General features: G+C 39.1%; 1 protein-coding gene across 1 annotated transcript; it reads left to right on the top strand.

The window, feature by feature from the left end:
• The first annotated feature begins 444 nt into the window (after nt 1–444).
• Nucleotides 445–11,688, top strand: LOC103140304 (gastrin-releasing peptide receptor-like). The gene is made up of 3 exons (XM_007555389.2): nt 445–1,234; nt 6,592–6,943; nt 10,759–11,688. Exons 1-3 carry the CDS (start codon nt 819–821, stop codon nt 11,071–11,073), a joined length of 1,083 nt encoding a protein of 360 aa, XP_007555451.2. The 5' UTR covers nt 445–818; the 3' UTR covers nt 11,074–11,688.
• Nucleotides 11,689–13,603: the final 1,915 nt, after the last annotated feature.

Genomic DNA, 13,603 nt, shown 5'->3' with positions numbered 1-13,603 from the left:
TTTGTAAAATAAGTCGAAAAGTCACTTTTCTGACACAAACCGCTGTCTAACATATAACCACTGGTTCTACATAAATTATATCATTATCACATATCACATGTAGCAGCAGGTTTATTGTTCTAAACAGAGACCATGCCTCTTTTCCAGGCAGATCTTTCTCACTGGAGCATGTTCAATGAGTGAGCATTTTCCAGAGATTCAGTTTCAAAAGAAAAGTTATAAAAGTAATTTATAAAACCCTTTATAAGTTAGCAGCTCAAGAGGGCTCCCATTAAGTAGTCTTGCTGTTCCACACACTTTTTGTGAAATTAAAATCTTTAATTCAAAGGGACAATCAACCAGTCCATGCTGGAGTTACACTAGAGAGCTTTAGTTGAATCAAAAGCTTCACAGTCAAAGTGGCCCCAACGTGTTGCTTGTGTTTCCGAGGTAAAAAAAATTATAACAATTTTTAATCTTGGATTTGACTTTTTATGTGTCCCCGTCTTCACAAAACCACTATATACATGGACATAACAGAGAGACTTTTGGCTGCTTCCATTCACTGTTTAAATGTATCTCTAAGATAAGTCCTTCACAGCTGAGTTGACCACCTTTAACTTGTAAACCAGTATTTTCTCTTTCATTCTATCTGTAGAGAAAACTGGGATTTAAGTTTAGTCAGGTCTTTTCATACAAGTACAAATGTCTTAGCTCTCCAGCATCCATCCTATGCTCCATGGAGTGACGCACGACCCTGTAGGAGGGCAAATAGTTCATAAAGCTGCCAGAAAACCATCAGCAGCTCATCAGTCTGTGTCCTTCACTCTCATGCCGCGATGTCCCTGGAGGATCAGTGGACTTCGTCGCTGGAGGACAGCGAAGCTTTGCTCCTCAATGTCTCCAAGATGCTCTGGGACTCCAGCCCGGAACGTCACCAGTACGCCGTCTGGCTCCCCGGCATCGGAATCGCTGCCGTTTACGGGCTCATCATCCTGGTGGGTCTGGTCGGGAATATCACTCTGATGAAGACGTGTCTGCTGGTGAAATCCATGCGCACCGTGCCCAACCTGTTCCTGTCCAGCCTGGCTCTGGGGGACCTGCTGCTGCTGGTGACCTGCGCCCCGGTGGACGCCAGCCGCTACCTGGTGGACGAGTGGCTGTTCGGGCGCGTCGGCTGCAAGCTGATCCCCTTCATCCAGCTCACCTCCGTGGGGGTCTCCGTGTTCACCCTGACTGCGCTCTCCGCTGACCGGTAACCTGCCGCGCAGCCCGGAGCCGCGATGTGGGCTGTGTCAACTTCTAAATGTCATTTTTACGCTTAAATTAAGCTGTTTGAAATGTTTTCCTGCGAGACTGCAGCACTATTTATACATTGCACATCACAGTAAATTATATTAATCCGCTACATTTCCCGGGGCGCCTGCAGAAAGTTTCGAAGGCGACCACCAGACTAAAGCATGTTCAATTGGACATGTTGCTGTGGCTGAAAGTATAAATGTAAAAATCTAGAAATATTATATTATATTATATTATATTATATTATATTATATTATATTATATTATATTACAAATAAAAGTCAGCTCATTTATAGTGTCTACACTTTTAAATACACATTAATAGTCTTTTCTGTAAATATGTGATCTGGTATCTTTTTTCTTTGGCATGACTAAACACTCAAAAAGGGAAGCTTCATTGTCAAACTGTATTAATAATAGACGAGCCTTACTGGGACAATAATTAAAAATCTGCCAAAGGCAAGTTACTGTCTAGACAACGATTCAGGAAAATGTGAAATGAACCTGTCACAATTCATGATTCTGACTGCCTTGTTCTAATAAGCCGATACAGAAAACAGACATAAAACTGATTATGTGGATAAATAAATTCATGTAAACGTTGAAAAACAATCAGGAAAATATACCGTGCAATAAAAAGGTGCACAAAATATATCAACTATAATAAAGCTGAAACACAAGCTAAAAAGCTGAAATGTTGCACCATCTATCCTTTCCTCTCCTGAACACATGCATATCTAATATTATAACACTAAGAACAAGGAGAGAAGTAGAGGGTGGGGTCAGCATCAGAGGTGGACAATAGGATGAACCACCAAGCCTCCGTCTCTCCTCGTCGGTTCTGCAGTAGATTTGCAGATTTGACAGATTCGTCTCCCTCTGCAGACCCTGACAGGTAAATGGTAGCGACTATTAATCATAAATAGAGCAATGCAGCTTTTGAACTCTGACAGATCCTTACTTCTCTGCCAGCATGCCTAGGTGGGCCCCATGTGGGGGGAAAGAAGGGCTGATATATGGGTCCCATATGGTGGTGGCCCACATGGGTTTGTCCATTTAGGGCCCATGTAGGGCCCATGTGGGCTGTGGCCCTACATGGGCAAACCCATGTGGGGCCATGGTGGAACCCGCGGACAAACCCATATGGGACCCATATATCAGCCCTGCTTTCCCCCCACATGGGGCCCACCTAGGCATGCAGACCACTTCTTTCCTTGGCCATTCATTCTAACATTTTTTTAATGCTGTCAACACAAAGCATTTAACCTACTTAATGTCCTTAACATTTCACTGAATTGAACCGAGTTAAGTAGCTTAAAGAGCAAATTATATAGATAAAAAATAATCCCACAGAAACCTCAGTAAAACAAATACTGTTAAAATACTGCAGCACACCTCCAAAGGTTTCACAGATTCAGAGGATTCGTTCTGATGAGCAGTTCTCCAAATCTAGGCTGATAAATCTACTTGCCCAAAGGCACAAGTTCTGCCTGGGATTTTCCCTCTGATTACCGCTGCTCTGCTACCGTTTTGATTTTGTTCAGTGGAATTATTCATTGTTTTAGCAGCCAAGCCGAGCAGCAATCTCCAAGGCAAATAATACATGCAATTTTTTATTTCATTTCATCACGTTTTGCAAAATTTTAACTGGAACGGACCTCCAGCAGAACAAGGCCCAGTATGAGCGTCTGTTAGCAGACACTGACTTTTCTGTACTGATGTAGTAAATTGACAAACTTTGTTTAAGAAAACGGACAGAAAAACAACTTCTTCTCTTCTGAAAAACTGTAAGATTAGCATCCTAACTTTACACGCATGTTTCTATGGGTTACATATGTAGATTGTAGGACTGGCAGAAGATCCTGGTTTGAGTCCTGGCCTTGGTTCTTCCTGCATGCAGTTTGCATTTTGTTCCTGTGGATCCGTTCGTTGTCTCTGGGCACTCTGACTTCCTCTCCCAGCCCAGAAACATGACTTCTAGGTTATCGGGGCTCTTTAAATTGTGTAAGTGTGTGTGTGTGCATGTTGCTGGGTTGTTTGTTGTCTATATGTTGCCCTGTGATGGACTGGCAACCTTACCAGGAAGTACATAGGTCTCGCTCTATCTATACATTTATCTGGCAGATATTTTTATTTATATATACTGCTCAAAAATATAAAGGGAACATTTCACTTTAATTTTGTGTGTGGCTCCAAATCCAGGCCTCCATTGGTTAATAAATTTGATTTCCATTGATGATTTTTGTGTGATTTTGTTGTCAGCACATTCAACTTTGTACAGAACAAAGTATCCAATGAGAATATTTCATTCATTCAGATCTAGAATGTGTTATTTGAGTGTTCCCTTTATTTTTTTTTGAGCAGTGTATATCAATATAGACTAATTTATGAAATTATTATGAAATGCTAGTCTTTTTAACATTCTCTATTACACAGGAAAAATAGTATTTAGATAAAAATTTCTCAACATTGCTCTGCTTCCAGATCATCACCATGTAGATCAAGACGAGTATTTAATACACAAGTGTTTCCATAGTTTATTCATTTATATTACGGTGGACAGCAGGAAAAGTCCTCAGTATGAGACTGGGAACAAATACAGCTCTCTGCCAGAATTATTTCATTAAAAATAGTTTGAGAAGGTCCGTAAACCTTTAGACTGACCCTGCAGGAAAGCAATCATCCAAAAAATGTTTTCCTTCTGCTCCCAGAAACTGTGCACACGTTTGTTTGAGCACACTGACGTCTAAATGCCAAATAAATAGCGATTAAAAATAAAATAAAGGTTCATGGACTTTTCTAAGTCTTATTGTAGAAAAATCTAATTCAAAATTTGCATTAGTTTATATTGAAAGCGCAGCTATTTCGATGCTATACAGGTTGTGTGAGAAACACAAAAACACTCACATGTTAAGGTGAGTGTTTACTAAAACCAAATGTTTGTATAAAATTGGATTCAATTTGGAAAAGGTCAGTTTTACTATTCAACAAAAGAAATCCATCAACCAATCCAGGATTTCTGTTTTTTTTTTTGTTTTTTTTTTTTACATTTTATTTATTTATTTTTATGATTTCAAGAGGTTTTTTTTTCCATCACAAAACACCAACAGGACTTAATATCCATATTGCTTCAAGATTATTAAATAAACTTCAGTTTGCTAGACCAATGTAACTTAAAATTCATGGTGTAATTCTTTAAAAAGATTTTAAAAAATTCCAAGCATAGGCACCTATTGCACCTATTGCAAGTATTGCAAAAAGCAATCTTCTCTGGGTTGTTGTTTTGTTTTGATTCTTTAGTCCAGAGACACAGCATTCATTTACAAAGAGAAGAAGAAAAAACTTTTTTTTTTTAAAGTATTGAAAACTAAGGTCGGTAGAGCTTTGAAGTTTTAAGTGCAGAGACAATTCGTCGATTGTGGAGCTCGTATACAGAGCGAACACGTACAGCTATCATGACAGATAGATGCACCTACCTTCACTTTTAATGGAGATAAAGTGCAATAACATGTCAAGAGCTTTTAGTGTTTCCAGCCTTATTCTCCTGCCATCTTGTGCTTCTGAGAAGAGCAAATATCAAACAGAGTTAGGCAGGTGTGTTTGGATTGGACATTCACCGGCAGTCATGATTAATCAGATGATCTCCACATGCAGCGTAGATGGCCTACTGTTCCTGTCATTCAAAGCTTGCTTTGATTTCCTCTGTTGGGAAGTTAACTTTTTTTATTTTTTTTTACAAATGGGCTCTTTTTCTTCATGACTTGAGCTGCCGGCTTCATGCTCATGTTTGATTGAGTTGTGCTTAAATCTGAAAACCTCCTCCTGCTTTTGGACCCGATTACAAACAGCTTGGATCTGACATCGGAAGAATACGTGAAGTTTGCAGACCTGCAGTTATTGACTTGGCAGAAACCTGGCAACCTCTCTTCATGATGCTCAGCGGCATCCTCTGATGTCGTGCTGAGATTTTATGTGGCCGATGTTGAAGAAGATTTTAGGTTATAGTATATTTTTGGGAAATATCTCTGGCTCAATCTTCTTACGGATCCCAGGTTCTCCCGGCGGACCTCGTGTAGCCACACAGAAAACAACAATGACTGTTGACGTCACAGAATTACAGAGTTTAATCCAATAGAAGACAACGTATGAAATTACAACAGAAACTGCAGAACAACAGAGACATACATTCATTTACCTGAGACAAATGGAAAAGAAGAAGAAAGAAAGAAAGAAAGGCAAAGAAAAGCAAAGACGCCTTTGGAGAATTGCAAGATCAAATCTGATTTGTTACTCCTGTGTACAAAGTTTTATAGTAAAGGCGTATTCTTGTCTTTAATTTATTCAAATAAGGCGTACTTTTGCTCATCCAACCCAATCATTCAATCGGACCCTTTTTAAAACTCCCTGCAAGTCACGATCTAAGGCCATTTGTGCCCATTATCTAAACAAAATGGAACCAGAGACTCTCCTGAACTCCTGCTCTTTTATGGCTTTTCACGGATCTGTGTGAAAAGCTGGAACTTCTGCTGATTGTTTTCCCACACAGACAAAGGGCAGATCAAAAGATCTTAGCAAACGATCTGCTGTAACTACATGTAAAATAAAGGTCAATAGGCCAGAATAAGTTAGTAATTTTAAAACTATAATTAGGCTATTTCAAGCAAGACATGTTAAGTTTTAAAACTAGCATATTTTAAATTTATTTTCTTAACACCGACCAATTTGAGTCTGAGTAGGTGTTGTTCCCAATCTCTTCCACTTTATTATGAGAAAACCTTAAGGGACCAAGCAGTGAAGACACAGAGGACACAGGAAAAATGTCTTCAAAGTGGGTTTTTACATCAGTCACCTGAGAAAGATGGAAATGTGGGAATTGCCTGAACAGAATCACAAGCTGCTTTTGTTACAGTAAATGGCAACAGTTCAACCAGAAATGGAGTCTTTTCAGTTTTATTGTGGGGTGAAAGCTGACAGATTCAGATGGTTCTGCTCTTTGAATTCATTTTCCTTTGTTGCTTTTCCATTTTATGTTGAAGTGAAAACTTGGAACTAGTTTATTAGCCCCCTGAGACCAATACAGTTTTATTAGTACTTTGCTTGATGGATGTTTCTTTTACTGCAGCAAACATCAAAATTGGACCAATGAACCTAATTCTTGATTTAACTGATCGCTAACTCTTATTGATTGTTCTCTTGATCTTTAATTGCAGGGTAAATTTTCAACGTATCCTTTTAGTTCAAGATCAAGGTCAAGGACAATTTGTCTGATTTTGAGAAAAAGCTGACAGCTTAAACCTGCTCTTGGTTTCTCAGGTACAAAGCTATCGTCAAGCCGTTGGACATCAACAGATCAAGCGCCACCCTAAGCATCGGCCTGCGCGCCGGGACCATCTGGCTGCTCTCGGTCACCCTGGCCATTCCCGAGGCCGTCTTCTCCGACCTGCACACCTTCACCACCAGCCACACCAACGTGACGTTTGTGACGTGCGCCCCCTACCCGCACGCCGGAGAGCTGCATCCGAAGATCCACTCCACCGCCTCCTTCCTCGTCTTCTACGTCATCCCTCTGCTCGTCATTTCCGTTTACTACCTCTTCATCGCCCGCAGCCTGATCCGGAGCTCAGCAGACATCTCCGCAGAGGGACACCTGCATCTCCACAAACAGGTGTGCATCGGGACGCCACAGGGAAACTTTAGCGAATGTCCGTGTTTGTTTATCATCCATTACATATTTAGGAAGACGCAGAACTCTCTTGTGCACAACAAAGACTTGAGACAAACTGCAAAAAACATTGACAAAAAAAAAAACTTAAAAAATTATCTCTCAGAAGTAAAAAGTGATTTTCATGACACAAAGAAACAACTACACAAGACCCAATTTCACACAAAACACTGACAAAGTTGTTCACGCCTCTGCTGAAGGCTTATAACGTAATGTTTATTTATAAAGGACCTACTACAGATAAAAAATTTAAATAAAAAAGTGCTTCACAGTGAGACGAGAATGAAACACAATAGCAAGATGATTAGAAAACTGAAAAATTACATTTAGTAGAAAAAAAGATGAAACTGACACATCAATGAAACAAAAATACAATAAAACACTGAAAGCAGTAAAACTAAAGCTCTTGCTAAAAACCCCCAAAACAAAGTCACATTTTTTGCTGCAGCAAAACCTCATACTGAAAAAAATCCAATATTTAATTCAAGTATTTATTCTGTTAGTAAACCAATCAAATTATGACACAATTTAACACAATTGTTTGTACCTCTTTCAGTGTTTCAGAACAAAGCTGAAGTGCTCTTTAAATCAATGCTCTTTCACAGCGGAGCAGATTTTCTCTAAAGTTTTAATCAGAAACTGATGTCTTTGCTTCCGTTGGGCATAAATATGATGTTACTAATGGACCCATTTCTTCAAAAGAAACAAAAACAAAACAAAAAACTTTGCAGCTCCTGTTATAAAAGAGTAAAAGAAAAATACCCGTTTTAGAAATGCTTCTGTTCTGTTTACATTGTAGAAACTGGTAATATTTGAGGCTTTTCAAAGAAAAAAAAAATGACCAGATTTTGTTATCACTTTACAAATAAACTCAAATCAAAGGGGTTGATTTCACTAAACTTGATTTCAAAAGCAATTTGGCATTTTAGACCCAATTTAAAAACCACAGTTCAGTTGTTCAGTTTGAATTTATGTTGTTTAAAGATCAAGCAGGAGGTCACATGGTTTTTTATTGACCGTAAAAAAAACAATAAACTGATGGTTTAAAACATCAAAATGAGATGAAGCAAATCAAAGACAAAGCACATCCATTGATTACAAATCAATACTAAATCATTTTTTACACTCACCAAGAAAAAAAGTACAGTAAAGAATAAAATGTAATGTCTAAAAATCAATTTTTCAAACTCATCCAGGCCTGGAAAAAAGTATAAAGACAAATCCGTACAATCTCTAGAGAGCTTAGCAACCTTGATGCATGATTGTGCTGCTGCAATACATTTTTAAACAACATCTTTATTGGGATTTAATATAAACATGAGGTTGCCGTTAAACCTTACTATAACCTTCAGGACAATTGCATAAGATATTTATCGTTCTGTCAAACAGCAACACAACTTCATATTGTCTCATCCTCCCTCATTTCCACAAGAAGCAACTATCAGCACATATACCTTCATGAAATATACAACTCCTGGTTTTATTCTTTGATTATGGAGTCTGAGGCTGTGTCTGGAGTGGAGCTTCTTCACTGAATACTTAAAGTAACATTCTTCGCTTTACTTCAGACAAGAGGCTTTGCACCCAAAACAACACAGAAATTGTTTTTATATTGGATGTAGCAGCAGCATCTGATGGGCGAATACAAATTTCTCCCTCGTCTATTGTCAGAAGAAAAGGAAGGCTGCTCAAGCAAAGGAAGCAAAAGTTAGACAGAATGAACAACGATATAGAAAAGGAAAGGTGCACCATTATGTCACCTTTGACATAATGGAAACTCGGATTATTTCCTTAAAAAAAACAACAAACACCTATTTGACTCTGTGTTTAGCTGCTATATTTGACATGATAACAAACATATTATTTTTGTTCCTGTGAGCATATTCTACATAAAACCAATTGAAATATGCTAAGGCACCTGCAGGAAATGGTGGTTATTTTGTGACTAATTTCCTGGTGCAAATCGAATAAAAAGGAAACCATCTGTTAGAAATAATCATGAAAACCAGCCTGCCAGTATTTCTATACCACAGATCGTCTCTGTCGGGGTCTTCCAGTTGCTCTGGTTGCGTCGCGATTTCTCTCGGTCCAGAAGGTTCACGGTTAAGCTGCTTTGCCCTTTGCACTCTTGATTGTCTATGGATTATACACAGAAGTGATGATGTCTGAAGTGCTGATCTCAAAGGAGGTGCAAAGAAGATTTTCTTCCCTCAGGCAGTTTGTCTCGTTTCCAAGTTAATCGACTAAATCTCACCACTTAAGAGCTGTGAATCAAATTGTTCCTTTTTGAAAATCTGCAAGATGCTGTTCGGTGTTAGTCCAGAACAAATAGCTACTAGTTATAAGTATTTCTGGAAGAAAAAAAACATATTTTTATTTTCACCTCAGCTGACTCCTTTCGGTGTGGAGGAGTAGCAGCTCCACTCCGAGCTCCTCACTCTTCCTCTGAGGGAGAGACCCTTCCGCTCTGCGGAGGAAGTTCAGTTCGGCAGCTTGTATCAGAGAATACAAGATCCCCCCCCCCCCGCCCCCGCCGCTTGTGTCTAGGGAATGTTTTTAATCTAATCAGTTCATATTAATGTTTTTTTCTGAGACCAAAGTGGAATCAGAATCAGATTCCTTGCCTTTGTGCATAAACTTTGGGAATAAAACTGAATCTGATGGATAGCAACACAGGTTCTGTACAGTAACATTATTCCTCTATTTTTACCCGTATCCATCACAGACCATCACAAAGCAAAGCATAATGGCGAAGCGGAAAGAAAGGGAGAAATGGTTTTTAAATGTTATTTTAAGCAAAAAAATAAAAAAAAGAGAGAAAGTATGGAAAGTGTATGAGTGTGATCTGCTTTCCTGCTTTCATACCTTGCAGAACCTCCTTTCACAGTAATTACAGCTGCAAGTCTTTTTGGGTTTGTCTCTGCTTTGTTCATCTACAGAAAGCAAGTTTTGCCCATTCACCTTCGCAAAAATGTCGAAAAGCTCAGTCGGTTTTGGTGGAGAGCATCTGTGAGCGTCGAGTTTCAAGTCTAGATTCTCCAATGTTATTTTTTTAAACATAAATACGCTTACACCCATTTTATTGTCATGTTCAGGTACATTTTCCTGCTAGAAAGTCAAACTCCCTCCGAGTCTTAAGCTAACAATAACTTCTGCTTTTGTGATCTCCATCAATCTTCCCATCAACTCCAACCAGTCCTGCTGGTTGCATGATGCTGCCGCCGCCGTGTTTCAACATGGAGGTGTTGTGTTCAGGGTGATGTGCACCATAACGTAACATCTTATTCAGCATCTTTTTTTTAAAAGTTCCTTTTTAGTCTCGTCTGTCACCTGTTTTTAGCGCAACATTTGGAGAACAATTTATTCACGTTGGCTTCAAAACCAGGGTTAAATAATGAAGCCCTGTCAGCAGGGCTTCTCCAGAAATGTAGGTCGAACTCTGGGATTTGTGTAGGCCATTTTCAATAAACTACGGATTCATCCTTTAAAAATGGTAAAACGCTCTCCTTTGCTTGATTTTGAGACGTATAATTGGGCAGTTTTCTCTGAGATATATTCAATGTGAACAATTAAAATAAATTGCTCCAATTTTCCACTGAGTGACAGGTGCGCCTCACTTGGATATCAGTGTGTAGGCAAATATTTGATGACAACCAATTAAAGCTAAAGTGGTAACACAATTACTGAAGACACTCAAGTGTAATTTCTCTTCCTCCTCCTCCTCCTTCTTCTTCTTCTTCTTCTTCTTCTCCTGCCAGATCAAGTCCAGGAAGCGTCTGGCCAAAACCGTGCTGGTGTTCGTCGGCCTGTTTGCCCTCTGCTGGCTCCCCAGTCACGTCATCTACCTCTACCGCTCCTACCACTACGACCAGGTGGACACGTCGCTGGCTCACTTCATCGCCAGCGTGTGTGCTCGCATCTTGGCCTTCGCCAACTCCTGCGTCAATCCCTTTGCGCTTTACTTGATGAGCAAGAGCTTCAGCAAGCACTTCAGGAACCAGCTGCTGTGCTGCAGCTCTCCCAGACGGCTGTACAGCCAAAACAGCGCGAGCACAAACGTGACCTCCGTCTGAAGGAGCCCTGTTCCCCCCCGCCCCCAACCAAACGCAACGTGTGCTTTACAAGGACTCTGCTACCTTTGATTCTCTTGGATATGTTGGTAAATTATTCTCAGTTTGTTGGAAAAGGAAAACCTGATTTTAGATATCAGTTGGTAAACTAGTCCATGGTGGGAATGGGTCGTTTTTGTTGGATGTGTTCTCTGAATGTTAAATATAAAACTTAAACCCAACAGCATTGTTTGTGTCATTTGTGGTTTTGCAAGAGATTTAAATAATGCAAGTAAAGGAGCGGTTGTTGCTCCCATATTGATAAACCAGACAGACTGTCCCTTTATTCTGCATGTTTTGGTTTGCTGTAGCGGTCGCTTAAAAAGCCGAAAGTGGATTTTCAGCTTTGGCCTTGCTGGAGCTTCGTTGTCAGTTTTTGACTCGTGTTTTAAACCATTTCATCCACTGTGATTCCTGACAATCATCCGTGGAGCATCTTTTCTAAGCAGCTCGTATTACGTGAATGGCAATCTATGTTTTCAAATGTGGGTATTATGTACAGTAAGAAGGAAATTTGTGTGGGGACATTTTTCAAGATCCACAGTTGAAGAATTAATGGTTGTTTTATCATGAACAAAATAATTTTTTTTCCATCAGTTAAAACATCTCAATTAAAAACAAAAACAGGGAGATATCTTTATTCTTTGCACCTGAGACGTTGTTATTAATTATTAAATGTTCTATATTTTAAAAAAAAACTGTTGTTGGACCATTTTAGACCTGTGATGGAGTTTATGATGTCTTTGTTTTCTTTTCTTCTGCAGAGTATTGTTATTGTCATTGTTTAAATTATTACATTGTAGTCCTTTTTCATTTGACGCAAAATAAAAAAAGAAACTACAAAACATTTTTGACTTATATGTTGATTATTCAGACAGCAAGAAAGTTAAACATCCAAAACAAAACATATGAGTCTTGCAAAGCCATCCACATAAATTATATAGTGATGAATTTAAACCCTATGATCCGACTTACTGAACATGTTTTACAGCCTAACAGTTTGTGAGCGCAAGGATGAGGCAAAGAGGTGGAAACAATTTCCCCTTTTTTATAATGTTCTCTTTTTTTGTCATTAATGAGCAACATTAAACATTAAGAAAGTTTGTTTTTACTTCCACATTTCCACTATTAAATTCCTTTAATGCTGCAGGAATACATTTTCTCTCTTATGCATTGACTGACTTCCACATGTCTGCAGATAATTATCTTAATCTCCTGTGGGTCTTTTTTGTTTTTGCACTTATCTACAGAATCATGGCTGTAGATGATGTAGATGATGGACTGTTTGCTTTCTTGATTGTATCTTTTAAATGTAATCCTGCAAATGAGAAATCCAATTTAAAGACTGAAAGAAATTAGGAAAAAAGAAGATCTAGACTTTAATTGTGAAAAAATGCACGTCAATACTAAATCTTACATTTACGTTTTAATGCACCTGCAGAATTAATTAAACCTGATCTTGCTTGGTCTTTGTTGTTTTTTTAGCTAAAGTTTGAAAGTTTAGAAGAAATGCAAGAAAAACTTTAAAAAAACAAAAAACAAACAAACAACAACAGAGCACATAGACAACATAAAAAGCTGATTAACTGAATGGAGTCTACAGGCTTAAAATGAACTCATTGTCTGCATTTTGAGGATGTGTTCTGGAGATTCCAGGGTATTTCCAGCTCTCAGTCGGCTTCAAATGGGACACGAAGAGTAAACAAGTACAGAGACGTGCCCAGAAGTTTCCCCGAGCAGATGCCTGAACCGATGCCAACAGAACAACACTGCGTGCAAAATCCAAACATGGGGCCCGTCGGTTCCCAAACCAGACGCCCTCCTCTCTGCCGCTGTGTTGAGATTTTGTCCATGAACGCCAAACAAATGATGACAAGTCGTCCACCCTGCTGCAGTTCAGCATGCGCTTGTAAAAAAACCTTCTGTTATTCACAGGATTTAAAAATATATATATCAACTGTATACCGTTGAAAACTATACATTTGCCTGTATTTCATCTTACTTTTAAGTTCCCACTTTGAGAGACTCACTGTGATGCCGCCTCCTAGGTAATCAGGAATAATTACTTTAAAAGAAAAAAAAAGCTTTTAGCTGAATTGATTTTTTAAAATAAGACAGTCCCTCAGGCTGTTTGTCTTATCTTCTCCCGCAGAGGAGCACATCTGAATGGATTCGTAAAGTAAAGTGTTGAGTCATTCTCGAGAGTAAAAAAATGACAGACATTGACTGGTCGGACCATCTTTTTGTAAGGGTAACCTCGCTGCGAAAGGTGTCCGACACCCTCAAATTGATTTCATCCGCCAATGAAACGCAGGTCTTTTTGATTTCATCGCGACTCCAGCAAAGGTTACAGAAGTAGAAAAGCACATAGCAAAGCAGCGTACATCTCTTTCAGACAGTTCTTCTGAAGGCTGAGGCGTTTTCCTCGCTATTTAGCTAAAGCCTTGTCAATTCAAATCTGCCCGGACAGCATTTTTCAGGTCTCTGCTGAGGT

Source organism: Poecilia formosa, unplaced genomic scaffold (assembly GCF_000485575.1).
Source record: "Poecilia formosa unplaced genomic scaffold, Poecilia_formosa-5.1.2 Scaffold70, whole genome shotgun sequence".
Taxonomy (NCBI): Eukaryota; Metazoa; Chordata; class Actinopteri; order Cyprinodontiformes; family Poeciliidae; genus Poecilia; species Poecilia formosa.
Note: the sequence above shows the minus strand (reverse complement) of the source record. Positions and strands in the feature narration are given on the sequence as shown.

Coding starts and splice junctions, on each gene's coding strand:
- LOC103140304 (XM_007555389.2), top strand. CDS start 819: ATGTCCCTGGAGGATCAGTGGACTTCGTCGCTGGAGGACAGCGAAGCT. Junction 1,235..6,591: donor ACTGCGCTCTCCGCTGACCG/GTAACCTGCCGC, acceptor TTGGTTTCTCAG/GTACAAAGCTATCGTCAAGC. Junction 6,944..10,758: donor ACCTGCATCTCCACAAACAG/GTGTGCATCGGG, acceptor TTCTCCTGCCAG/ATCAAGTCCAGGAAGCGTCT.